This window comes from Molothrus ater, chromosome 28, assembly GCF_012460135.2.
Source record: "Molothrus ater isolate BHLD 08-10-18 breed brown headed cowbird chromosome 28, BPBGC_Mater_1.1, whole genome shotgun sequence".
In the NCBI taxonomy this organism is placed as follows: domain Eukaryota; kingdom Metazoa; phylum Chordata; class Aves; order Passeriformes; family Icteridae; genus Molothrus; species Molothrus ater.
In genome coordinates, this window is record NC_050505.2 from 3,027,262 (window position 1) to 3,053,132 (window position 25,871).

Below are 25,871 nucleotides of genomic sequence, written 5' to 3' on the forward strand. Positions count from 1 at the left end.
CCAGGTGCCCTGGGCTGCTCTCCCCATCCTCTGGGTGATGCCCATTTGTGCCCAGCCTCCCCCTGCCTGCCCACAGGGCAGTGCCAGGGCAAACCCAGCTCGCACGTACGGTTGGGCTTGGTGTTATCAGCCTCCTTCTCCTCCGACGAGGAATCATCTTCATCATCATCATCCTCTGCAGAGGGGGAGAGCGTCTGCAAGAGAGGCAAGGGCCCTGCTGAGTGCCTGGGTGTGTGAGGGGAGCTCTGTGGCTGGCAGAGCACAAAGGGTGGGTGGGTGGGTGGGTGGGTGTGGGGCTGTGCCCGGTGGTGCTGGTGCCCAGCAGGGGCACAGGGATCCACAGAAATCCCACAGAATCCCCAGCAGAGCCAGTGCCTGCAGCCATCCTGAAGAGATTTGCTGTCAGAGGTGACTTTGGAGCTCCTCACCCCACGTTTGGTGCCACCAATGCCCCTGGGGTGGCAGCCAAGACCTGTGAGCACAGACACTTCCTCACCTCGAGCATTCCTCCCTCTCCAGCCTCACACTCCATCAACAGCACTACAGAGCATGGCTCACACCCAGAACATGCCCCTTTTGGGGCAGCCCTGCAGCCCCCCAACCCTTCAGATAAAGCTGAGATGATTTCTGGCTGCTCCTCCCTGCAGTGACTCTGCAGCCCCAACCCTTCAGAAAAAGCTGAGATGATTTCTGGCTGCTCCTCCCTGCCCTGCAGTGGCTCTGGGGTGACCCTGCAGCCCCCTCAGATAAAGCTGAGATGATTTCTGGCTGCAGCGGCCAGGAAGCCACAGCACCACTGGAAACTCTCCTGGGCACCCGCAAGGTGCAGGTTGGCCCTGAACTCACTGTGTGTGACCAGCGTGTGTGCAGGAGACCTGCAGGGGTGTGCAGAACTGTGCAGGGACCTGCAGGGGCGTGCAGGGACCTGCAGGTGCAGGTTGTGCAGAGATGTGCAAAGTGTGCAGAGGTGTGCAGAAGTGTGCAGAGGTTGAAGTGTGCAGAATGTGCAGAAGTGTGCAGAGGCTGCCTCCTCCTCGCTTCACAGCCCGGCCCCGTGGCTGCCCTGTCCCTGCTACGAACCTGAGACGTTCACGGAGAAGAAGGTGGTGTCGCTCCCCGAGGGGCTGTTGGTCATGCAGGCATAGAGCCCTGAGTCCTCGGGCACCACGTCCCTGACCTCTACCTCGTCCCCAGTGATGCGTGTGCGGTTGTTCTCGGCCAGCTGGACGCCGTCCCTCACCCAGTTGATGCTCTGCACGTCGTCCCGCAGCCGGCAGCGCAGCTGGAGCAGCTCACCGGGGTGGGCTGAGTACGACTCCACTTCCATTTTTGCTTTGGGCACAGCTGGAGGGGTTAGGGGAGAGAAGAAGAGAAAAAAAAAAAGGAGAAAAGGGATAGAGACCGGAGGAAAACCATGCTGCTGTTGCTGCTGTGGCCTGGTTAATGAGGCAACATGCACTGCTGGGACATTCCCACTGCTGGGACATTCCCACTGATGGGACATTCCCACTGCTGGGACATTCCCACTGATGGGACATTCCCACTGATGGGACATTCCCACTGCTGCAATGCAGATATTCCTGAGATATTCCCACTGCTGGGATGCTCCCACTGCTGGGATGCTCCCACTGCTGGGATGCAGATATTCCTGAGATATTCCCACTGCTGGGATGGTCCCACTGCTGGGATGCTCCCACTGCTGGGACATTCCCACTGCTGGGATGGTCCCTCTGGGACACTGGGGTCCCAGCACTCAGGGGATGGAGCCCATGGCAGCAGCAGAGCAGAGCAGAGGCTGAGAGCTCCCCAAGCAGCACCAAGTGCTCCCCTCTGCAGCAGGACCCAGCTCCAAAGGCCTCACCCTTAAGGAGCCTGACAGGGCAGGGGATCCCCAACAGGGGAGAAACAGGCAGCAGTGACAGCTCAGTGCTGCTGTATGGCAGGATCCAGGCTCAGAAGCATCCCAGATCCCTGCATGGCTCTGCCACCACCTCGCAGGGCTCTCGCCATCCCACCACCACAAGCGGGCAGCCAGCAAAGCAGGCCAGGGTCCCCATGGCACCAGGAGCCCCAGCCTGGTTAGAGCAGGGCACTGCAGGGGTGAAAGGGCAGCAGAGCAGGCAGGGAGGGAGGGGGACAGGGCAGCCCAGGGAGCTCTGGCCGCGTGTTCCCATCCACAGCATCCAGGAGGGGAGCTGAGCTCCCCGAGGTGAGCAGCACAAAGATCCTTTCTCCATCCTGCTGTGACATGATCTCATCTCTCCCAGCCCTGAAGTGTGTAGGGCTCTGTCCTCAAGTCCTGCCCTCCATGGTGGGTGGTGCATGAGCAGCTCTCCTGGCCCCAGGCTTGGGGAAGATGCTGGCTTCCAAATCACCTCTTCAAATTCCACGCCCCATGGAAGGGTCCAGGCTGCTACAGCTCTGCAGAGGCTCCCTGTGATGATGGTGAGGGTGGATTCAGTGTGATCATCATCCTAGACTGAGCTCTACAGGTTGCTGGGCACAGCTCCAGAGCCCAACTCTTCAGGCATCCCTTGATCTCTGCCCCCTCTTCCTCAATAATGTGTGTCTGGTTGTTCTTGGATGCCATGGGATGCTGTGGGAGCTGCAGATGCTCCTCTCAAGGGCTGGAAAATCCCAATACAGGCAGCAGAACCAGCCAGGAGGTGTTCGAGCTTCAGCTCCAGGGCTGAGCCCCCCAGGATTTCTGAGTGCCCAATGAACCAGAAAAGAACAAACTCTGCTCCCTGCTCTGCCCACAGAGCAGCTCACCCGGGGTCAGTGCTGCAGAGTGGCACAGGGCTCGCTCCTCCCGGCTCCTCCCTGCTCCCAACAGCCACTCTGTGCAGCCAAAAATGAAACCTTGGCTCTCCAGAGCTCTGATTCACCGCACCGTGACCTGCACTTCACTTTCTGGCCACTTCTCTTTGCCTTCGACTGATGAGAAGCTTCATGGGAAAAACATTCATGAGCAGCTCCAGAGTTTCTCCTCTTCCTTTTGCTCAGCACTTGAAGGAAAACAGTAGGATGGGGTAGATTCCCTTTGCTCAGTTGCTGTAATACCAATGCCAGGGCTCCAGCTCATCCACGAGAGGTTACAAAACGTTTTCATGTGGAAGGAGAAGAGCAATGGGAGCCCCTTTGGTGCTGGGGAAGGGTCTTGCTTTGCAATCCTGTTTTCCCCTGATTTTCTCCCACAGGACAGGCACTTTTCACAGCTCATTTGTGTTTCAAGTGATCCATCACAGGCATCTCCAAGGGCTCCCAAAGCAGCAGGGACACCCCATCCTGTCCCCCTGAACCCCTGGGCTGGGTAACACCACATCCTCCTGCCCACCCCGACTCCCTCCTCACACAGAGCAAGGCCAGTGGGCAACAAACAGCCATGAACACCCCAAACCAGCACGAGCCCAGTGCTGCAGCCATATCTGCTCTCATCTGCCCCTTCCCAGGCACCAGCAGCTTCCCTGTGGAACAGAACAGCCCTGCTGTGGTCACTCCTCCCAGCCTTGAGCTCCACCAGCACCCCACAGCTGCGCCTCTGCAATGTGAAGAGGTGTCCTGGGCATGGAAAAGGCCTTTGGAGGAGAGGGAGATTGCTGTAGTGTGTTTTTATACTTTGCAATAGTTTTGTTTTTGTATCCCTGTATTTTTCCCAAATGGTTTAGCCCAGACTGTACCCCCTCCCTTTACCTGTGTAATCCCTTTCCTTTGCTGAGATCATCCCCAGATCCCCACAGAATTTTGGGAGACCCCAGCCTGATGCCAGGGCTTGAGGAAGCAGCATTGCAGGCTCAGGAGTGTCCCTTCCCAATGGCCACAGGTCCCTGGGTACACTGTGGGAGTGCCACTGCTCCTCCAGACCCTTCTGACCCCTCCCAAAGCTTCCAGCCCCCTCCAGCCCCACTGGTTTGCATCAGCAGCATGGCTGGGGCACGGAGGTGTGAGGTGATGGATGGAGAGGGAGAGAGGAGGGCACGTGGGGCTGGCCTTTGGTCACCCATGGCATGAGAGGGGACACAGAGGGCACGGTGGGGTGTGCCCTTGGTCATCCATGGCATGAGAGAGGAGGCAGAGGCCACACAGCAGGGACAGGGACATGGGGCAGGGATATGGGGCAGGGACAGGGACACAGGGCAGGGACAGGGGACATAGGGCAGGGACAGGGACATGGGGCAGGGACACAGGGCAGGGACAGGGACATGGGGCAGGGACAGGGACACAGGCAGGATCATGGGGCAGGGACAGGGACACAGGGCAGGATCATGGGGCAGGGACAGGGACATGGGGCAGTGACAGGGACACGGGGCAGCCCTGCAGACAGGAGCTGCTCGTGCTCACTGTGCCCCCTCTCTCCAGGCTGGCCGTGCCCCCCAGGCTGGGCACACAGCATGGGGAGCCCGAGGTGCACCCTGCAAGCACAGACAGCCACAGGCCGTGCTGGCCATGGCGATGGTGACGATGGCAATAAAGGGGCCAACAAAGCGGCGCGGGGACAATGCGGGCGGGGGGCGCGGAGCCGCAGGCGCCGGTTGCCCTGGAGACCCCAGCGGGGCTTTCCGAAGGTATTTCCTGAAGAAAAAGCACACACATGCCCGGCAGCCCCACTAATCCCAACAGGAAGCGCTCACCGGGACCTGGGGATTGGCTTCTTTTTGATTTAAACAGCTCCTCACGCTGCCGAGTCCCCCCAGCCCGGGGGCACGTCCCGAGGTGCAGCATCCCCAGCCCTGCGTTGTCACAGACATCTTTAAGAAAAATCCTTTCTTTAGGATTCTTCCTCCTGAGAAGCTGAGAAGCTTCAAGAACAAAATGTAAGCAATGGTTATCTGCTGCCGTGGAATGCAACAGGTGGATCTGGGATTGGTCTCATGTGGTTGTTTCTAATTAATGGCCAATCACAGTCAGCTGGCTTGGACTCTCTGTCCAAGCCACAAGCCTTTGTTATCATTTCATTCTTTTTCTATTCTTAGCCAGCCTTCTGATGAAATCCTTTCTTCTATTCTTTTAGTATAGTTTTAATATAATATATCTAATAAAACAATAAATCAAGCCTTCTGAAACATGGAGTCAGATCCTCGTCTCTTCCCTCATCCTAAGACCCCTGCGAACATGGTCACATATCCCTTTCTTTTAATATAAATATATAATAAAATAATAAATCAGCCTTCTAAATAATGGAGTCAGATCCTTATCTCTTCCCTCATCCTAAGACCCCTGTGAACACCCTCACACTGCGCATCCCTGGATCCAGGGAAAGGCTGCAGCAGGGAGATGCCAACAGATGAGCAGCACAAGGCACACGTGGCTCTCAGAGTGCTCAGGGCACCCCCAGCTCCTCCCGTCTGAGCCAGCCCGGGGGCTGCTACACGCCCTCCGCAGGGAGAGGGGATTTATGTCCTGCTCCAGGCCCTGCCTGCACCGCAAATGAAGCAGCACTTAATTAACAGGCGCCTTGGGAGTTTGCAAAGCTGTCAGGATAAACCCGCCCCTCTCCCCCCTTTCCCTGCCCTGGAGGCAGCAGCTTGGGGCACAGACACCTCTCCATCATCACCCCTGGGCATGGCACACATGGGGGGCACAAGGGAACCCCCCAACTCGCAGTTTTGGGCTGGCTTTGCCCGGCCCTGGCTCGCTGCTGGAACCCAGTGCCCATTCCTGTGCCCACCTCCCTCCTGCACAGCCCCAGGCTGCTGCACACGGGGGCTCCACACTCGGGGACCCTCCTGCTCCCCACAGCCCAGGCTCTGGGTCTTTCCCAAGGGCTCTTATTTCTTTTTTTGCTCCTCAATTAAGGGCTGGAGTGACAGCATCTGAGCGGAAAGGCGGGAGGAGGGAACAAAGCCGGCCCTGCAGGCTGGGAGGGGACGGGTGTGATGCCCTGGAGGGCACAGCCCTGGCAGCCGGGACTGGGCAGCTGCAGCAGTGGGGTCTGGGGGTGCTGCTGGGCCCCCCCAAGCTCCGGGAACAGCCCTGGGCTGCTGCCATCAACAGCAGAAGAGCAGGAGGCTGCAGGCTTGGCAGGGAATGCCTGGGCTGCTCGTGGGGCTCTAGCAAGGAGTCAGCAGCTCCAAATGGGATCCCCTGGGCTCTGGGTGGGAGACACAGGGAGCTGCAAGAACAAGGAGGGGCTGGGCAGCAGGGAAATGGGGAGGGGACAGAGGGTCAGCAGTGCCCTGGGGAGCAGTGGGGACAAGCCAAAGACCCCCGTGGGCTCCCCCAAGCTACCTGGGCTGAGCACATTGCCTGCCCTGAGCGCTGGCTCCTGCAGGGTGCAGAGCGAGACCCCCTGGAGGAGCTGGGGACAACAAAGCCCCGGGAGCCAGGGCCCCTGCTGGCCCTGCAGATGGCCAGGGGGGGTTAAGCCTGTGGCCAGCTGGGCAGCCCTGGGAAATGGGAAATGGGGCAGCCCTCGGCCCCTGCCCCACGGGGAGGGGGCTGCAGCCCAATCCCTGTGCTTTGGAGTGCAAACACACCCCTCCAGGGGAGGATCTGCTGCACCGGGGTGGTTTGGGGTGTCCCAAAAGCAGCTGCCCGAGGCAGGACCCCCCCTGCCCCGGGACACGGCTCCCCAGGACAATCTGCTGCACCCTCTGTGAGGAGATGCCTGAGCAGCAGCTGGGACAATGGCAGACAAGGAGAGAGAGGGGGAAAAAAAACCTTGGCAATTTTCTGCAGGTTTCTATTTAACCTGGAGACAAAGAGCGGCTTTGTGCGAGGGAGGGACAGAGGCTGCGCATGGAAATTTCTTGGCTTTTCCCCTTAACCGGGGTTTTTTCACCACCTCCAAATTTAGGTAACTATAAAACGCAGTAAATGCCTGTTAATGTTTTATTTGCTCCAGATTTTTTGGTGCTGGGAGCTCCCAAACTCCCTGGCAGAGCACGGGGAGGGGGCGGGCAGAGCTGAACCCCCCTCCACGTGAGGCCAGGCCGCTGGCCGGCCGCGGGGGATTACTCCTGCCTGAGAAAGGAGCTTAGCTGCCTCAGAACCAGGAGTAAACTGAAACCCCATAAACATGCAGAACAAAGTCCGGGAAAGCTGCTGCCTCCAGCACCGAGCGGGGCCACGGGGGATGCTCCTGAGTGCCACGGGGAAGGACAGACACCTTGTCCCCCAGGATCCACGCCCCTGGGGACCCCAAAACCCCCTGAGGTGAGGTCAGAGCCTGCCCCTGAGAGATGCTGGTGGCTCAGGCCTGCCTGCAGGTCCTGGCCCAGAGCTGGCTCTTCCCATCCCACACGTCCTGCTGGGAACATTTTGTTCCCACCAGTCGGCTCCAGAGCCAAGGGACGGATCCTGCCCCAGCCGGGCTCCTGCTGTGGCACTAATTGGGCCGCCCTGGTGAGAACCGTGTCGGGAAATGTTTCCAGAGGTTATTGTTAGCCCTGGCATGAGGCTGGCGAGGAACCAGCTCCCTCCTCTCCAACCTCTCCTCCTCCTCCGCTGCCACCGCCTGACGCGGCTCCCAAACCCTCCAGGGCTCCTCATGCACCCCAAAATTCACCTGTGCTCCATCAGCCTGAACACCCCAACACTTTTCTCAGTGCCACAGCCGGGGTTGGGGCTGCAGGTCTTGCTCTCCTGGCAGCACAGAGCCATCCTTACCCCAAACACTGCCAGGAAACCTCTTCCAGGAAGAGCAATCTCCCGAGAAAAACATGTTTACCACTGTCAACCGCATTGTTTACAGATGCGGGGAGCAGGCACGCCAGTGGAAAAATCTCAGCAATGGTCCCTGGCAGGGAAGCTCTGCCCGGGCTCCCCTCTGGAGCTGCAGCTCCCCAGGGACCATGCCTGGCTCTGGGGTGCCACCTCGCAGGGGGTGACCTGGCACCAGGGCACCTGCTGCCCCAGTCAGAGCTGGTATCACCCAGGCATCTCCCAGGGGGCTGGTGCAGCTGCAGAGGGGCCACTTGCCAGCTGCCAGCTCCCCCCCTGAGCCCTGAGGGGACCCCAGGGCACCTCGCAGCGCCGTGCCCATGCCGGCCACACCGGCAATCTGCCTCCCAGCGTTCTGCTGGGGGAAGGGGGAGCGAGTCTTAAAAAGCAGAGCAGTGCCCACAGACCAGACATTCTTGGGTAATTAGAACCAAAAGGAGCGAGTCTCAGTCCCGCTGCCGGCTCTGGTTATTCTCTGCCTCGCTGAGGGGAGAGGCTCCGAGGCGCCAGAACGGGGCTCTCTGCCAGGACCAGCCATGCCCAGGGCCAGGAGACCCCCTTGGCCCATCCTGAGCCTTGGGGTGCCCCCACACTCTGCTGGAGCACAGATTTGGACTGCACAAATCAGCCAGCCCTGGCTTTGAGCCCCCACCTTGGGCATTTCCAGCTGGGAGCAACACCAGAGCACCCCGAGGGTTTCTGTGGGGTGCATTCATCCCTAGCACTGCCAGCTGGCAAAAGCTGAACCCAAGGTTCAAGGTTCTGCCCAGGGCCAGGCGACCCCCTTGGCCCATCCCTGAGCCTTGGGGTGCCCCACACTGCAGAGCTGAGCCAGCCTGAGGCAAGGAGCACCTCTGGCCATTGCCACCAGCCCTGCTCCTGGGGGACAGCAGCTATAACAAGGGGGGAGATGTCCTGGTCACGGACTGCACTCCCCAGCTCCAAAATCCAAATCTCCCAAATCCAGAGATTTGGACTGCACAAATCACATGAGCCAGCCCCAGCTCTGAGCCCCCACCTTGGGCATTTCCAGCTGGGAACAACACCAGAGCATCCCGAGGGTTTCTGCGGGGTGCATTCATCCCTAGCACTGCCAGCTGGCAAAAGCTGAACCAGTACCTTGCACCCAAACCTTCACCCCCACTAGTGAGCCCAGGGTCACCCCAGTGGGGCCAACAGGGTGGGAGCAGCCTCACACACATGCCAGGTTACAGACTGTCACAGGGAGTGACCCCAGCGGGGAACACAGCCCCCAGGGCTCTGTACCCTCCTCCAAACCAACAGGTCAGGGTTTGCCACAATTTTCTCCAGGTTTAAAATGTCCCCAGGCACTGCTGTGCCCACACAAACCACTTTGGGGAGAGCACATGCCATGTCCCCAGAGGCACCAGCTCCCAGGCTGCTGGGTGACACCAAAAGTGGCATTGGGGACACGCCGGTGGCCCCACAGCTGAACACACACCAGCTGCAGAGAAGAGCAGCTTGTGTGACCCAGGAGGAACAGAAAGGAGGGAGGGGGGCACCAGGCCATGCTCTTACCTTGCTCGGGCAGGGTGGGGGCCGGCCGGGCAGCGGAGAGCGCGGCTGCGACCAGCACAGCCCAAAGGATGAGGCACCGCCAGGTCCACATCCCACTGCTGCAGCTACTGCTCGGCGACTGGGCTCCGCAACTGCCACTCCATGGGGGCCCTGGGCGGGAGCAGGGGGGTCTCCGCAGGGCTGGCAGCCCCTACGAGCTGTGAAGGAGGAGAGCAGAGTCAGGCAGGGCCAGCTCCCCCACACCCCACCATCCACCACTTGTGATGTTCCTCCCGCATCCAGAGCAGACAGCAGGATGCCTCTGGATCAAGGGACATCCTGGATCAAGGGACGTCCCCAGACTGCAGTGGCAGGTCCCCACAGACCCCTCAGCAGCCTGACACGAGCTGGCACTGACTGGCAGGGTTATGTTTCCCTGTGTAAAAGCGCTGATGTGCCAAGAGTGAAACCGCTGGCGAAGCAGAACCGAGTGCAGCAAGATTTCCCAGAATGGTGAGAGAAACATTAACGACGCTTAAAGAAAGGGAGATTCCTGCTCTCCTCTTCCTGCACTTTGTCAGGTGCTGCTGAACCATGGCTTCACTGTGGGAAATCCCTTACCCAGAGCAAAATCTCGTGTTGTCTGTGCCACCCCTAGCAGAGCAGCTCTCACTGCAAACTCCAGCCCCTGCCATTCCCTATAGGATCCATAGGGCACACAGCAGCCAGCCCCTTGGAGAGGCCTTCCTGGAGCCAGAGGGTCAGCCAGCTGCAGCCCATCTCTTTCCACCAACAGCTGTTTTTGAAGTGGCTGTGTGGGGAGAAATCCCCCGGCATCCAGGGCCAACTCTGCAACTCTCGTCCCTGCCAGCTCTCACACTCATGTCCCCATCCCTTTCCAGCGGACTGCTCCAGAGGCGCAGGGCAGCTCCAGAGCTGGGTTCTGGCACAGCTGGGAGGCCCAGAAGAGCCTGATCCCGCCTCGGGGTGCTGTGGGGGCGTGCCCTCCATGGCCCTCATTCCTCCTTCCCTCTGACCATCCCTCCTTCTCTCCATGCCAGCAGCGTGGAGCTCTTCCAAGACACGTTCCAGGGGGACGCTGGAGCCCAAACCCAGCCGCCCCCGGCCAACTGCTCCGAGCCTGGCGGATGGGAACGAGCCCCTGTGCTCCACCCCCGCGCCACATCTGCACCTCGGCAGCAGCCTGGGATGAGGTCCCGAGGCTGGCCATGGCTGATGGTCCCGCCGGGCTCTGAGAGGAGATCCTGCCCAGCCATTGCACAACGCGCGCAGCCCCGGCCAGGGCGCCGCTGCCAGCGGTGGCTTTCTGTCTCTCTGGGACAGTTACAAGGACAGGACAGGATACCATGCCACAAACCCTTCCCCATGGCACTTCCTAGGGCACAGCTGTGCCTCCAGGCCCCTCAGCCCCTGCCGAGCATCCCAAGCTCACCCAGCTGCTCTCCCCGCGTGCTGTGCCGTCCCCGACCTGCCGCGGGAACAGGCGTCAGGCTGAAGTACACACTGTTAAAAACAGTGAGTAATAATTGTAGTGAGTAATAAACTGCTACTCATCCTCCCCACGCACTCGGTCTACGGAGCTCTGGCCTCTCCTGCTCCAGTGTGAGACCCTGTGCCTGGAGAAGTGGCTTTTCCCCAAGGATGGGCTGAGCAGCCACAAGCCTCAAAGGGTTTAGATCCTCCAAAAAGCCTCTGCACCCAAAGGAAACCCAGCTGGGGTGTAGTTGTGGGGGCTCCAGTTGCCTCCTTCCTGCCCAACTGCTCTGGCTGGCGCAGGAGTATTTGGGACCCAAACTGTTGACACAAGGAGTCGGGCAGGGAAAAGGGCACCCAGCAAACACCAGTGTTATCTCCAACACCAGCGCTCCCAGGCACTGGGTAATGCTTGGAAATAGTTATTGAATGTTCAGGATTTATCAGGCTTTGGAAAGGGGAGGTGGAATTCTTTGAGGGAGGGGGCGGGGGGGGAAAAAGTCTTTGGTATTTCTGGAAATTATTTTCTGTCTCTCGATGGCTTTGTTTATGGCCAGCACATGCTCCCCGGAACATGCCCTAATGCGGAGCGTCTGCGTGGGCCTCCCGAGCCGGCCCCGCGCCGAGGGGAGGGATGGAGGGATGGAGGAGAGCCCAGTGCCTCCAGTTCCTGAAAAATGAGTCAGTGCTGGCTCGCGCACAGCAGAGCCCTTCTCCAGATACACCTCGGAGCGGGCGCCTTCCAGCTGATTCAGGGGCTTGACAGCAGGATATTTCCATGGCGTAGGGATGGCTCGGCAGCACAGAGCTGTCCCGTGGCTCAGAGGGTCACTGGCAGGGAGGGAGGAAGGGAGGAACAGAGGGAAGGGTGCCAGGACCCAGCAAGAGCACACAGGGATGGTCGGCTTCCCAGGGCAGCCAGGGAGGGTGCAGCAGCCATGGCTTTGCTGGAGGGCAGCAGGACTGGGACGCACCCTGCCTGCTCCTTCTGGACAGGTTCAGCAGCACCCGAGGGAATCTCGGTGCTCAGAGATGCTGGAGAGGCAGCACAGACCTCTTCCTCCTTCCCAAGGGAAAAGGGGAGACTGGGGAACCCCAAGACACCTGCACTCATGGCTCCTTGGTGTCCACACGGGAAGGAGGCAAGGAAGTGGGGAGAGCGCTCCTACCTGTGCAAACACCAGCATGGCTCTTTTCCGTGTTTATCCAGCTTTTATATAAATCCCAACAGGAAACCATTTGCTCTGGAGGATGGCAGCTTGAGCAGGGTGGGTCTCTGGCTCCTGTTGGGTGCTGGGCACCATCCCCACTGCCCGTGGCCCCAGCACTCTGCAATTTACTGCTCCGGGGTGGATTCAAACAACTAAAAACAGAAGCAGCTAGAGAGGAGCCAGGCCTAAGTGCCCCTCGGAGACCTGCCTCCAAAACTGCAATTACAACCAGCCATTACACCCACGGAGCTATTTCAGAGTGGTGATGGACAACCCTGTGCCCATCCGTGCACCCTCCAGGGGCACACAGTCCCTGTGTGCCAGGAAAGGTGTTCTCACACTGCCTTTGCACTCCAGTGTGTCCATGAGGAGTCTCCCCCCCTGTCCTCAGGGACCCCGAGGGCTGCACTTTCACTCCTCGTATCTCCCACAGCCCTGAGTCACAGGGCTGAGCTGTCCCAGGGACGTGGCACAGACAGGACTTTCCCACTTGCACAGCAGATGCACTCCACGGTTCTGAGCTGAGTGGGGAAGCCCCTTCCTGCCCTGTCCATCTCTGGAATGCATGTGAGGTGCCAAACACAGGAGCTGGTGCTGGAGCAGGGTGTCCAGCCAGGGCTGGAGCCCTGCAATGCTGTGATATCCGCAGGGGAGCCCTGATCTGATCGCTGGGTGCTGGCTGTGATGGGCTGGCTGCTGCCATGGGCTCGCTGGGCTGGGGGCTCTGCTTCCTTTCCTCTGCCTCCCTGCTGGGGCAGGGATGGCCTGAGGCAGTCGCCACGGCTGCCTTGGCACCAGTGGGTAACACAGCAGGCAGGAAAAGAACAGGGACAGGCCAAACCCAACAGGGAGAAGAGTTTGAGCTCAGCTCCTGGTCTGCACAGCATGAGGAGCCCGAGGTGGCAGAGTGCGCCCAAGCAGGCACGGTCCCTGTCCCTCAGGAGGAGAGGTGGTGACTGCCAGCAGACCACCCTGCCTGGCACAGATGCCCCTCAGCTCCAAAGCAGATGAAAAGAGGCTCCTTTTCCTCTGAGGCACAACAAAAGCAGCCCTCCAGCTGCCCTTGGGGAAGAAGGACACGCCAAAGGCACAATCCGTGGGCGGCAGCAGCGAAGCCTTTCCCTTGCCCGGTGCTCCGTGCCCCAACCTGTGGCTCAGGTCAAGAACCAAGTATTTGCTGAAATAAAAAGCAAACACAACTGCACATAGAACTGTAGGGAAAAACTGTAATGCTTAAAGCAGACACACGCTTGGAAAAATAAATATCCAACTGTGCAGCATAAAGAGCATGTTAACCCTTCCCAGCTGGCTGCCAGGAGTTAAGGGCTACCAGGGGCACCTCCACCACCGAGCTGTGGGCTGGAATCCAGTGGTGGGAGAGCCTGGGACATGGGGCAGGAAGGGCAGGGAAAGGCCCAGCCTCACCCACAGATCTTCATAAAACCATCACAGTTCTAGAAGCATCCTCACACTCAGGGATCCCTCCCTACCCGAAGACTTGATTTTCAGATCTACAGAACAACCATTGGTATCCAAAAATCTATACTGGGATGGTTGCCCTGACTGCTTTGGGAGGAGACTTGTCAAGGACAGGGACACTGGGACACAGTCACTGCCATCCCAGGCAGGGACAGAACCCCATTACCCAGCCTGGGAGGGAGCTGGATGGGGTCTTCACTACATTGCACTCCTCCAAGGAAAGCCATCGGGAGGGGAAGGACACACATTTGCCATCACACCCAGAAGAAGAAGGTCCCCAAAGGGGCAGAAAGTTGGATTTTCAGATGGGATGAGCCTCTGCAAGTGGCCCCTTCCAGCAGCCAGGACTGGGGCTGGAGACAATAGGGCTCCTGGCTCAGGTTATGTTTTTAGGTGGGTAAATAAAGAGGGAGCTCCAGCTCACCTCTGGCAGCGACCCTTCCCACACAGCCCAGGGCAGGCACCTCGTGTGTGGAACAGCCCAGACGAGGCTCCCGCCGGCCGCCTTCACTCGTGCCTGCACCCTGCCGGGGCAGGGGCGATTTATTTTAATCCTCTCGGAGCAACACAAGGGAAAGGCAGCAGTGCATGCCAGCCAGCACAGGGATTAAGGGAGGAAGTGCTCCTGAGTGGGGAAGATGGCTGCTAGCCAGAGCAGGGGGCTGCAGGGCCCACGCTCCTGCGGCGTCCCCGGGCAGCGCGGGGGGGCTCTCCCTGTGCTGGCATCCAGCATCCACCGCTGGCACCCGGAGAGCCCCAAACCACCGCCTCCACCTGCCCTCCGGCCGGGAGCTGGGTTCACTGAACCGCTTGGGTTTAAACATTGCCGGGCAGGGAGCAGCCCCGGCCCGCCGCGATCCGGCACACGGGGCAGCAACTCGGCGATCCGGGCACAGAGGGAACGGCGAGGCAGCCCGGCATCACCTGAACGCGGACACGCTCCGTGCTCACACGAGGCCGTGTCTCCCGGCCCCCAGAACTCACAGAAACCACAACCAAAGCGCTCTGCAGCCGATCCCCCCGGGTGCCGAGGGCCACCGCAGCGGTCACCCGCCACCGCAGGTGTCGCCTCCCCGCACTCCCGTGGGCGGACGAGCGGTTCCCGGAGCCCGGCACAGCGCGGGGAAGCGGCGGCTCCGGGAGCCCCACCGGCGCGGACACACAAAGGGAAGCACCAGCCCTGGGACGGCGTTATTCCAGCGCCTCCATTCCCGCTGCCCGCCCCGGGATCCCAAAACTGAAGCACAACCAAATCCAGCTCCTTCTCCATTTTTTTTTTTTCTGGAAGCCGCAAGGCTCCCGCTCAGGTACTTTTCGGGAATAAGGGGCCAGGCAGCGACTCGGAAAACGCCCCCCGATTCCCGCCAGGCTGCCCCGCGGCCGGGAGGGGTTTCGGGCTCGGGACGGCGGGGGCGGTTCCAGTCTCGGTTCGGCCGATGGACGGGGTCGGACCCGCCGCCTTCCCAAACTGCTGCCCGCCCGGGAACGGCCCCGGGCCCCGCAAACCCCCCGGTCCCTCAAGGCGGAGCCCCCCCCGCGCCGGTACCGCCGTCGAGCCGCCCCGCCGGGGCAACGAGGCGCATCTGGGGGGGGTTCGGTCCCGTCGCCCGCCCGAGCCCCCGGGGCACAAAGCGACGCCCCGCGGTGCCGGTGTCGCCCTCCCCGCGCCGAGCGGCGGCCGTTACTCACCGGAGCCCCGCGGGCGGCGGCGGCGGCGGCGCGGTGCCGCCGCTCCCGGGAACAATGGAGGGGAGCCCCGGCCGGGGCGAGAGGCGCAGCCCCGCCGCCGCCGCGCTCACAGCGGCCGCCCCATGGCAGCCCCGGTCCGGCCCGGCCGGCGGAGGCGGCGGGAGGCGCTCCCGGAGCCGCTGCCGGACGCGCTCCCGAAGGCGCGGCCGCCCCGACGCCGCCGCTGCCGCTGCCCGCCCGCCGCGTCCCGCCGAGCGCCCGCCGCCGCCGAACTAAGGCGCTCCCGCACCGCCCCGCCGACAGCCGCGACTCCTCCTCCGCCTTCCTCCTCCTCCTCAGCGGCCTGATGGGGCTTGTAGTCACAGCCGGAGCGCCCCCCCACCTGCAGACCCCGGTGCCGTTCCAACGTCCCCCGGGGATTTGCGGGCGGTGGTCGCCCCGAAGGCAGCGCAGGGATGCTGGCCGTGATGCTGCCCTCACCTCTACACCCTTGCCCTGCGGGTATTGCTGGCCCCAGGGGAGCCTCAGGCCCCGTGGGTGCAGTTTGGGGTGGGGGGCTTGCCTGCACCCCTGTGCAAGTCCCGGTCTGGAGGCAGCAGAATGGGCAGAGCTCTGGGCAGCCTGGAGCCCCCCAGCCAGCCCCTCTGCAGAGCAAGGCCCAGAGTGGATGTTTAAAGAGTCCCAAATCAGCCCCAAGTCCTCCCAGGAGCCACCACAGCGCTTTTACACAGGGAAACATAACCCTGCCAGTCAGTGCCAGCTCGTGTCAGGCTGCTGAGGGGTCTGTGGAGACCCTGGTGCTGCAGTCCCTGCCCTTCCCGGCTGTTTTCACTGAGGTTTGGAGCAGGAACGTGGCAGCTCTAACACAGAGCTCCCCAAAACTCTCGACATGCACTTTTGGCTTTGTCTCAGCTGGGGCCACACTCAGTCCCCAAGCCAAAAGGCAGAGTGGGATATTGTCACACCAGTGAGCCCAGCATGACTTCTGCACTCCCCAGCATGGAAGGCCAGCTCACAGAGCCCCAGTTTGGGCACCCAGATGAGCTCCCCCAAAGCTGGACTGGCTCAGGGTGATGCAGGGCACCCAAATGAGCTCCCCCAAAGCTGGGCTGGCTCAGGGTGATGCAGGGCACTCAGATGAGCTCCCCTAAAGCTGGGCTGGCTCAGGGTGGTGCAGGGCACTCAGATAAGCTCCCCCAAAGCTGGGCTGGCTCAGGGTGGTGCAGGGCATTCAGATGAGCTCCCCTAAAGCTAGGCTGGCTCAGGGTGATGCAGGGCACTCAGCCTCCATGCAGGAAGCCCTGTGGGAGCAGTCATGAGCCCAAGTCAGGGCATCCCGGGATGAAGACATCTCCAGTCAGCAGGGAAAGACCTGCCGAGGCAATGTGTAAGTGATTAAGTTATAAGAGGGAAGAGGACAGGCTGAATTAGCCCTGTCAGTCACTGGTGGTAGATTTGAACCAAATGCTGGGCATCCATCCCCAGGAGCAGCCTCCTCCTGCTTCAGGCACCCGTTCAGCTCCCCATGCCAAGACCTGTGGAATATTTCCCTTTCAGATTTGACAGATTTGTGGGCAGGGAGAAGGGGGGAAGGTAACACACCTGCTGGGATGTTCTCCCAGCAAGCTGGAGATGGGAAGTGTTTCAATGATCCCAGCCCTACACGTGCACAACTCACCCAATGTACATTTAGGGTGCAGTCACCCATGCCCAGCCCTGCCTTCCTCATGGCCCCAGACCCAGGAGCTTTGGGTGAAGGTTCCAAGGCTGCTGGGGGACCCACAGCTGCTGGACCCTTCTATCCATGACTCCCACTGGGCGTCTGTCCCAGCCTTTTCTATGCTGGCTCCAAAACAGACCTTACAGGTCTCATGATGGACAGGCTCTGTGGCTGCTGGTCATTTGGCATGGTTTTCTGCATGATTTCATCAACAGGGCACAAGTTCTTGGGCTTTTCTCAATAAAGGTGCTTGGAAATGGCAGAAAATGAGGAAAACCACCCCCTGCTCCCAGGATCTGGCTGCATCCTTGGCCTCAAGCATCACGTTGGGGCTCAGTGACCATGAGCTGTCAGCATCTGGTGGCATAAACTGTGCACAAGCAAGTCCTTCAGGATGGACAGGGACCCTGCAGGGTGTCACACACACAGCCCCTCAGGGTGTCACACAGTCCCTCAGGGTGTCACATACAGTCCCTCAGGATGTCACACACAGTCCCTCAGGTTGTCACACAGTGTCCCTGCAGGGTGTCACACACAGTCCCTCAGGGTGTCACACACAGCCCCTGCAGGGTGTCACACACACTGTCCCTGCAGGGTGTCACACACACAGCCCCTCAGGGTGTCACCCGCTGTCCCTGCAGGGTGTCACACACAGCCCCTCAGGGTGTCACACACAGTCCCTCAGGATGTCACACAGTGTCCCTGCAGGGTGTCACACACACTGTCCCTGCAGGGTGTCACACACACTGTCCCTGCAGGGTGTCACACACACGTGTGCACACATGCACCCCCTCCAGCCCCACGTGTGCCCTCCCGCACACTCAGTGCTGTCAGTCTGCCCGCCTCCACTTGCCAGCCCAAGGCCACGGGGTGGCCTTCATCCTCCTCCTCCTCCTCCTCCTCCTCCTCCTCCTCATCTGCTGCCTCCACATGCTGGCTCCCAGCTGCGGCATCGGAAGCAGCAGAATCCAGCACGGGCAAGCTGAGCCCTCCCCAAATCCAGCACGGGCAAGGCTGAGCCCTCCCCAAATCCAGCACGGGCAAGGCTGAGCCCTCCCCGTCCCACCGGGCTGGCTCCCCCACGTCCCCAGAGAGGCTCCAGTGGGAACCGGGCTGTGGAGAGGGGGCACAGAAAGGGCTGAGCCGGCAGAGGAGAGGCCCCGCACAATAGAGCGGCTCCCCCCCTGACCTTGCCTTCCCCGTGAAAGATCTGCAGCTCTCTCCTCCTCCCCACTACAAAGGGGCTCCTTTCAGCCCCTAATTCTGCATTTAGAAAACAAAAGCAGATGCATCTAGTTTAGGTTTGGAGAGGGGGGGGGGAGGCAAGAGCAAATGCTGAAGAACAAAGAGCCTTCCCTGACAGATCTGACTGACAAAGACTTTGTCAGCTCCATCTCTCCCTGAAAAGGCTGGAGCCCATCAGGGTGCGGGGCTCCTGGCAGGCAGCTGGCGGCTCCCAGCCCGGCCGGCAGAGCAGAGCAGAGCAGAGCAGAGCAGAGCAGAGCAGAGCACACACACGTGTGGGACGTGCCCCAGCCCCGTGGGGCAGAGCTGAGTGTACACATATGTGCACTCGTGCTCACAGGGACCCAGCCTGGGGCTGGGGATGGGGCAGGACACGCCTGTGTGTCCCCAGATGGGAGCCAGCAGCAAGGGCAGGCTGTGCCTGTGTCACCCTCTGTCCTAACCCCCAGGTGTGGGAACCAGAACATCCCTCTGGCTGTCCAGGATGGCCAAGACCCCTGCCAGGGGGCTCAGAGACCCTGGCACAGAGCCCAAAATGCCCCTGTGGGTTTGATTATGACCCATGGAGCAAGTTACCAACCTTAGATGAAGATCTGCAGCCATGACAAATTAAGTAGAATGATAGTGAATTTACCATAGGGTGAAAAAGTAGATTTTAGGGTTTTTGGTATGTGGGTTCAGGAGGCAAGATGGAGGGAACTGGGTGTGTCCAGCCTTTCTCCTTCTTCTTCTTGGCCTCCATCTTCTGCTGTGATGGTGGCACTTTGGGATTGGTTTAGAGTAGAAGCTCACTGTCTAACACAGGTGATGGGTATTGGGAAGGAATTGTAAACATTGTACAGGTAGTTTTTAGTATAAAGACATAACCCTGCCCTGGGGGCAGGCAGAGTGCCTGGAACTGTCCTGCTGGACGGACCTCGGCAGGGCAGGAGAAAGAATTTTTATAGATAAGACACAATAAACAACCTTGAGACAGAGAAATGAAGAGCCCTGACTCCTTCTTCAAGCGCTGGGCTGGGAAAAGAGACTTTGGAACTTTTCTCGGGGTCACTGTGAGAGATCCCGACACCCAGGATGTCTTTTCCCACTGTCCCCTCACAGCCAGGCTGCAGGGTTTGCTCTGCACCCTCCAGGTGTGTTGGCTGCCCTTGGCAAAGCACTTCCCATCATCTGCAACATCGGAGTCACAGAGAGCAGCCTGGCACCCTGCCCAGGGCTGGCAGCTCCGCTCTGGCACGCAGGGATGGGGTTTGCTGATGCCACCTCTAGGAGAACTCGAGCCCCTCTCTCTGTCCAGCCCAGACTTTTGGACCCAAACTGGCTTTTCTTTTTCTTTTTCTTTTTCTTTTTCTTTTTCTTTTTCTTTTTCTTTTTCTTTCTTTTCTTTTTCTTTTCTTGGTCTCATCTCAACACCATAACCTCCCCCGCCCACCACTACTTGGCTGCTCCTCTGGGAAACACAGGTTTATAGGAGCCCCTGGCTGCCAAACTGCCCAAACATCATCTTCTTCATGAGGAGAGGGCCTGTGCCAGGACCAGCAGTGCTTGGGGCACCATAGCTGCAGTTTTAGGATACCTGGCAGGAGCTGATTGAGCAAGCTCACCCAGGGAATGCAGAACACCAATGGCACCTTCAAAGCACCCAGCCCAGCTGGTTTTGCCATTTCCTTGGCATTCTTGTTTGTGGTACCTCATTTTTAATCACAGCTACACCACACAGCCAATAAAGGTGCTTGGAAATGGCAGAAAATGGGGAAAATGTGGGATGATTATCTACTGCAGTGCATCTCCTGTGCTGGCAGAGCTTGACTTCTGCCCCCCATTGATTTGCAGAGGGAAATTAATGATGTTTGTTTGACATTGCCCCTGTGGCACTGAGGCTGAGCTGCTGTATGAATGTTATTCTGTTCCAGCCCAGCTTGCTCAGGGGCTGGGGTGTTTAATAAGCTGTCCCAGGGGACCTCCAGCTCTTCCCATCCCTGATGCTTGCTGAGGCTTCTCGGGCTCCATGGGAGTGCCCACACAGCCAGGCAGGCTTCAGAGGGCTGGGGATGGAGAAAGGACAGGCTCTGGTGCTGCTCAGCTGCCCTGGTGACACCAGCACACCCAGGACTGTCTCTAGAGCCAGGGCAGGGCCAGGACACTGCCCATCCTGTCCCCTCTGCTCTCCACCCTGAGAAATCCTCCTGCTATCTTTGGATTGGCCCCAAAAGATCTCCAGGGGCAGATAAAGGTGCTGAAGTCCATCAGAGCAGCAACAGCCACCTCCTCAGGCTGTTATCTCCTCTTCACAGGGGGAGGACACTCCAGATAAGAGATGTCAGTAATTTACAGCCTTTACAGTGGTGCAGGCACAAGACAAATCACTTGGGGGTTCTCCTCAGATGAGGACTCTCTCTCCCCTTATCTCACCCCTCCAGCAGTGCCCACAGCACCCACACATTGCCCCTCTCCCTCCTGGGAACTGGGGACGTGGGGACCGGACCCTGGGCCTGGTGGGATCCCTGGATTGTGCACAACAGGCTGGGCAGGTGCAGAGATCTCTATGGATATGGGATTCCCCCCTGCCATTCCTGTGTGAGGATGGAGCTGGCAGCTCCTTCTCTCAAGGCCAGATGCATTTCACCTTCTTGTTACTGCAAAGATTCTTCAGCTGGGTAATCTGCTAATGGCATTTTCTGCACGCTGTCATTTGGAAGCCCAACAGCAGCTCCTTGCAGAGGGAGAAGGGCTGTCATTATGTGTCATTACCCACAGGCCAGGATTCCTCCCCCACTAACTGGAGCTGGGTTTTTTTTTTTCTTTCTTTCAAGTACTACTTGGATGTTTACAGGGAAAAAAGAAAAGCCACAGCTGGGGACAAAACAGCCAGGATGAGGACTTTTCCCTGCAAGAGTATGAGTGAAAGCAATGCAAAACAAACTCAGGCAGGTTTAGCACCTGGAAGGAAGGACCCAAGCAGCTGGGTCCCTGTGCCCTGCCCAGGCTCTGATGGGTGAGGGATCCAGTGGATCCCATGCAGAGCTGCAATGGTTGGCATAAGGATGGGAGGCAGAGAGGCCAGGGCAGGATAGAGGGGTGGTTGTGGTGGAACTGTGCTGCCTCCCCATCTTCCTCTCCCTCATCCAGAGGCAGAATCCCCTGGATTTGGAAGTGAGTAGCCAGTTTCCCCTGGGCTCCCAGCACAGTCCCAGTCCCCTTTAACTCCAGGAGTTTTCTCCCAGTTCTCAGGCTGTTTCCTGTCTAGACAGCCCTGGAGAAGCCAGGGCTGTATTTATAGAGCAGGGCAGAGAGCTGTGCCCGCTTGCTCTGCCAAACCCACACGAGGCTGATGCTGCCGGATGAAGATGCCTCCCACACGCTGGAAACAGGAGGAGGAGGAAGGCAAAGGAAACCACAGACAGACCCTAAACTCTCTCACCCCTCCAGATTGTGAATGGCTCCTCTCAGTGTCCAGGGCTGCTGGGATCCTCTTGCCCTTTCCTTCACTCTCTAACAGACAGGTGCCAGGAAAAGAATGACTGCAGGGCACTTCCAGGTGAAGGTGACTCAGTCCCCAGCTCTCCCCAGGGTCCTGTCCTGCCCAGCAGCTCTGGAGCAGGTGACTGGTGTATATATAGAGCAAGAGCCTCACAAGTGCATGAAAGCTTTTAAAATCTGTCTCATTGATTAATTCATTTGGGCTTAATTTGCCGGGGAGGAGCATCCTCTGGTACTTCCACCTGCCAATGTTTGACTCAATTCACCCTTGTCTTGGCTGCTGAGCTGGGGAGGCATTAGAACCTGTTTTAGCTGATGCTGGAGGACACAGAGCACAGCCTGGCTCAGAGCATGGCCCTGGCAGAGGCTCCTGGCTCACAGGGAGCTGTTGCAGGGGGGTTTGGTGCCCAAAGGGTGGGTGGGAGCCCCCTTCCTGCTCTGAGCGCTGAGAGGTGACTCTGCAGGACTCCGAGATGTGCAAGGCCCCTTCAGCATTGCCAGCCCTTCCCAGCCTCTGCCCTGCAGCCCTGGGGGCTCTGAGCACAGGGAATGAGAGCAACAGAAGCCAAACTGGGTTTCCAGGAAGCTTCCCCGTGATGGATTTATAGACACAGTGCCCTTTTTACAGGAGTTCACGCTGGAAACAAGCTGCAGATGCTCTCCTTGGGGTCTCCAGCAACCAGCCCAGGTTTGCTGCTGCAGTTTCACAGCTTTGCTTAGGCAGGGGCTCTGTGGCTGTGCCCACCCCTCCCAGGGCTGCAGCTCCTGGGGACAGCTGAGCCCAGCTGGTGGCACTGCCTGGGGCACTGCCTGGGCCAAGCCCCATGCCCAGCCAGGGACAGAGGTTTTCCCTGTCTCAAGCTGCTCCTGAGAGATGCCAAGGTGCAGGCAGAGTGTGCTGGGCAGCCTCAGGGCTGGATTTGGCATGGGACTGGGCAGTGTGGGGTTAGCAGAGGCACTTGATGATCCCAAGGGTATTTTCCAACCTAAATGATTCCTTGGTTCTGTGAATTCCCCAGGGAGCTCGGTGGTGGCTAAGCTTGTGTAGCTGAGGGGGAGGCAGGTGATGCTCCAGCATCTCAGAATGCAAAGTGCCTTCCTTGTCACACAGGGGGTGAGCCTGGCTCGGTACCAAAGGCAAATTCACGCTGAATAATCATGCAAATCAGAGGCGAATTCATGCTGAATAATCATGCAAATCAAATGTGAATTCATGCTGAATAATCATGCAAATCAAAGGCGAATTCATGCTGAATAATCATGCAAATCAAATGTGAATTCATGCTGAATAATCATGCAAATCTCTCGCCCAGGAGCCTGAGTTTGATGCCCCCAGGGGCTCACTCTGGCTGACAGAATCTCTGGGCAAAACAGTCCCTCCCCTCCCGTGGGCAGTTCCCAGCCTGAGGATGCAGCACTGCCTGCTCTGGGGCCCTCCTTGGCCCTGGGGATCACCCAGTGCCCAGCCACAGGATTTTGGGTGGTCTCAAGGACCAGGAGCTCCACAGGTGCTCTGTGTGTGGGGACTCCAATTCTTGGAAGGTGTTCCCTGAAGTATCTGGGGACAATTTGCACCCCACGCCAGCACTTCCCATGCTCCTGCCATGCAGTGAGCAGCTGCAGCCCCAGGAAATGCTGAGCTGCTGGTAACTCCCAGAAATTCCCCAGAACTGCTGTTTGGTCCTCTGGTGAGCAGAGAAGCCATGAAAAGGGTCCCTGGACAGTGATGGGGCAGTGTCACAGACATCTTTTATGGAAAATCCTTTCCTTAGGATTTTTCCTCCTGAGAAGCTGAGAGGCCTCAGGAACAAAATGTAACCAATGGTTATCTGCTGCTGTGGAATGCAACAGGTGCATCTGGGATTGGCTCATGTGGTTGTTTCTAATTAATGGCCAATCACAGCCCAGCTGGCTCGGACAGAGAGTCTGAGCCACGAATCTTTGTTATCATTCTTTCCTATTCTATTCTTAGCCAGCCTTCTGATGAAATCCTTTCTTCTATTCTTTTAGTATAGTTTTAATGTAATATATATGATAAAATAATAAATCAGCCTTCTGAAACATGGAGTCAGATCCTCGTCCTTCCCTCATCCTCAGACCCCTGTGAACACGGTCACAGGGCAGGGCTTGCAGAATCTCCTCAGAGCTCATCCAGCAGGCTTCGAGGCTTGATAAGGCAAGGAAAATTTCGAGGCTGGGGCCAGGAGCATCCTGCCTGCCCTGCCTGTGTGTGGAGCTGTCAGTGCACTGGGCAAACTAAGGGGATTAGCTCCGGGATTGGAGCCGGTGTGAAAAGTGACTCCCGTTCTGAATGGATAAAGCTGCTTTTCTCTCCTCTGCTCCAGCACCGCAGAAGCACATCCAAGGTTTAATCCCTTCCGCCTGATCCTGCTCGTTAGACATAATGTAATTAACAGGCTGCAAAGCTGCTTGTGCTCCAGGGTCACGCAGGAGAACAACAGGGAGAGAACAACGGGGCATCAACTGCCGCCAGGCAGGGCGGGGGCAGCGCTGGAATTCGGGGGGCTCACCCACATTGGGGGGCTCCATTTGGGGGCCACACAGCTCAGGGGACACCTGGCACCAGGGAAGGGACCCTGGTGCTGGCAGATGGGGAATGGAGCCACCTGCAAGCGCCGAGGTGTTGTCCCCATCCTGCTGCTGCCTCTTGGCACATGGAGCACCAAACCCTCCTGGGCTAGGCTGGGCTGGACTGGGGCTCCTTTTGGGTTTTTGTGGCTGAGATGACTTTTGAGGTATTAGAAAGTCATTTTTTCCCAGCCCCACAACCAAAGAAGTCGAGATTTGTCGATTTTGCTTTTCAAGGTTGTTTATTTTCTCTTATCTATTCCATTCTTTCTCTGTCCAGCAGGTCAGGTTGTGGCACAACCACTGCTCTTGGGGTGGTGTTAATTTTTTATACTAAGAACTACGTGTGCTTTATTTACAATAATTTTCCAATACCTATCACCTGTATTAGACAGTCTGTCTTACTCTAAACCAATCCAAAAATGCCACCATCACAGCAGAAGGTGGAGGACAAGAAGAAGAAGAAGAAGGACAGGACACACCCAAATTCCTCCATCTTGCCATCTTGAAATTTCCAATTTCCATCTCCTTCTTTCCATCTTGTATTTTCCAATACCCATCACCTATGTTAGACAGTCTGTCTCTATTCTAAACCAATCCAAAAGTGTCACCATCACAGCAGAAGATGGAGACCAAGAAGAAGAAGAAGAAGAAGAAGAAGAAGAAGAAGAAGGACAGGACACACAGAGATTCCTCCATCTTGCCTCTTGAACCCCCATTCTAAATCCCCAAAATTCTACTTCTTCACTCTGTGATAAATTCACTATCATTCTACTCAAACTCTTGCGGCTTGTAACTCTTCACACAAAGTTGCTAAGTTGTTTTTATGGACTAAAATGGAAGGCACAGGTGTTTTTGACTCTGTGCCAAGGTTTCTGAGCTCTTTGCTAGGGTCTTGAATCACTCAGGGTAGCCAGAGGAATGTTTTGGGTCTCGACAGGGTCCCAGCTCCAGGACCCCCTTGGGGGGCATGCAGTGACTTCTCCCCCAAAAAAACAAAAGGGAAAGGTTGGGATGGGCCAGGGAGCCCCTGGGCTGCCCCATCACCCCGGCCCCTCCCCACCTGTCACACTCTGGCTCTGTGGCCCTGCTGGAATAAAAGGCCCCATTTATTTGAGCCGTGCTAAATAAGTCAGCACAGCCTCACTGGCCTGGCTGAAGACACCCCTGGCTGTCCTCGGGAATGTCCCGGGGTGCCAGCTCCAAAGGCAGCTGTGGTGGGCCTTAGATCTTTATGGCCAGTAAAGGGCTCCGTGGCTAATTTATGCCCCTCCTATAATTTACAGCCTCTTTACAGCTGCTGTAAAATGACCTATAAATCACAGGCAACATCACAGTGCAGGGACAAAGCCCCGGCATCGTCACCTGCCAGTTGGCTGAGCTGGGGGAGGGTGGAGCCCACGGCAGGTACATCCCAATGCAGCCGAGCACTGGGAGCACTGGGAGCACTGGGCAGGGCTCCTCTGCCAGCTGGAGCCTCCTTGGCACCCCGGCTGTGCCACTCCCTGCCCTCGATTCTTGGCTGCCTGGCACAGGGGGGTCCCCACTGCTGTCCCCACCAGCTGGGCAGCACATTTCTCTTCGCAGAGAAAAGCAAGGCGCAATTCTTCCCAAGGATATTTCTGCATTTCACATTCTCTGAACCTCAGAGAAAGGAAACACAATTCTTATCATTTGCTGTGCCTCTGTTTGTGCCCAAGTAGGATGCAATATGGAGATTATTTACCCAAAATGATGGTGTTTTGTTTGCCCAAAGTGATGGTGTTTTGTTTCCTTGGCCTATC

General features: G+C 58.3%; 1 protein-coding gene across 1 annotated transcript; it reads right to left on the reverse strand.

The window, feature by feature from the left end:
* Window positions 1-109: 109 nt before the first annotated feature.
* LOC129046958 (fibroblast growth factor receptor 1-like) lies at window positions 110-15,272 on the reverse strand. Its single transcript, XM_054517505.1, has 4 exons — window positions 15,054-15,272; window positions 9,202-9,398; window positions 1,081-1,344; window positions 110-194 (listed from the first exon to the last, which is right to left on the reverse strand). The coding sequence occupies exons 2-4, from the start codon at window positions 9,290-9,292 to the stop codon at window positions 169-171; spliced, it is 381 nt and encodes a 126-aa protein (XP_054373480.1). The 5' UTR covers window positions 9,293-9,398; window positions 15,054-15,272; the 3' UTR covers window positions 110-168.
* Between the last annotated feature and the right edge of the window lie 10,599 nt (window positions 15,273-25,871).

Coding starts and splice junctions, on each gene's coding strand:
- LOC129046958 (XM_054517505.1), bottom strand. CDS start 9,292: ATGTGGACCTGGCGGTGCCTCATCCTTTGGGCTGTGCTGGTCGCAGCC. Junction 1,345..9,201: donor CCCCACCCTGCCCGAGCAAG/GTAAGAGCATGG, acceptor TAACCCCTCCAG/CTGTGCCCAAAGCAAAAATG. Junction 195..1,080: donor CTTCTCCGTGAACGTCTCAG/GTTCGTAGCAGG, acceptor CCTCTCTTGCAG/ACGCTCTCCCCCTCTGCAGA.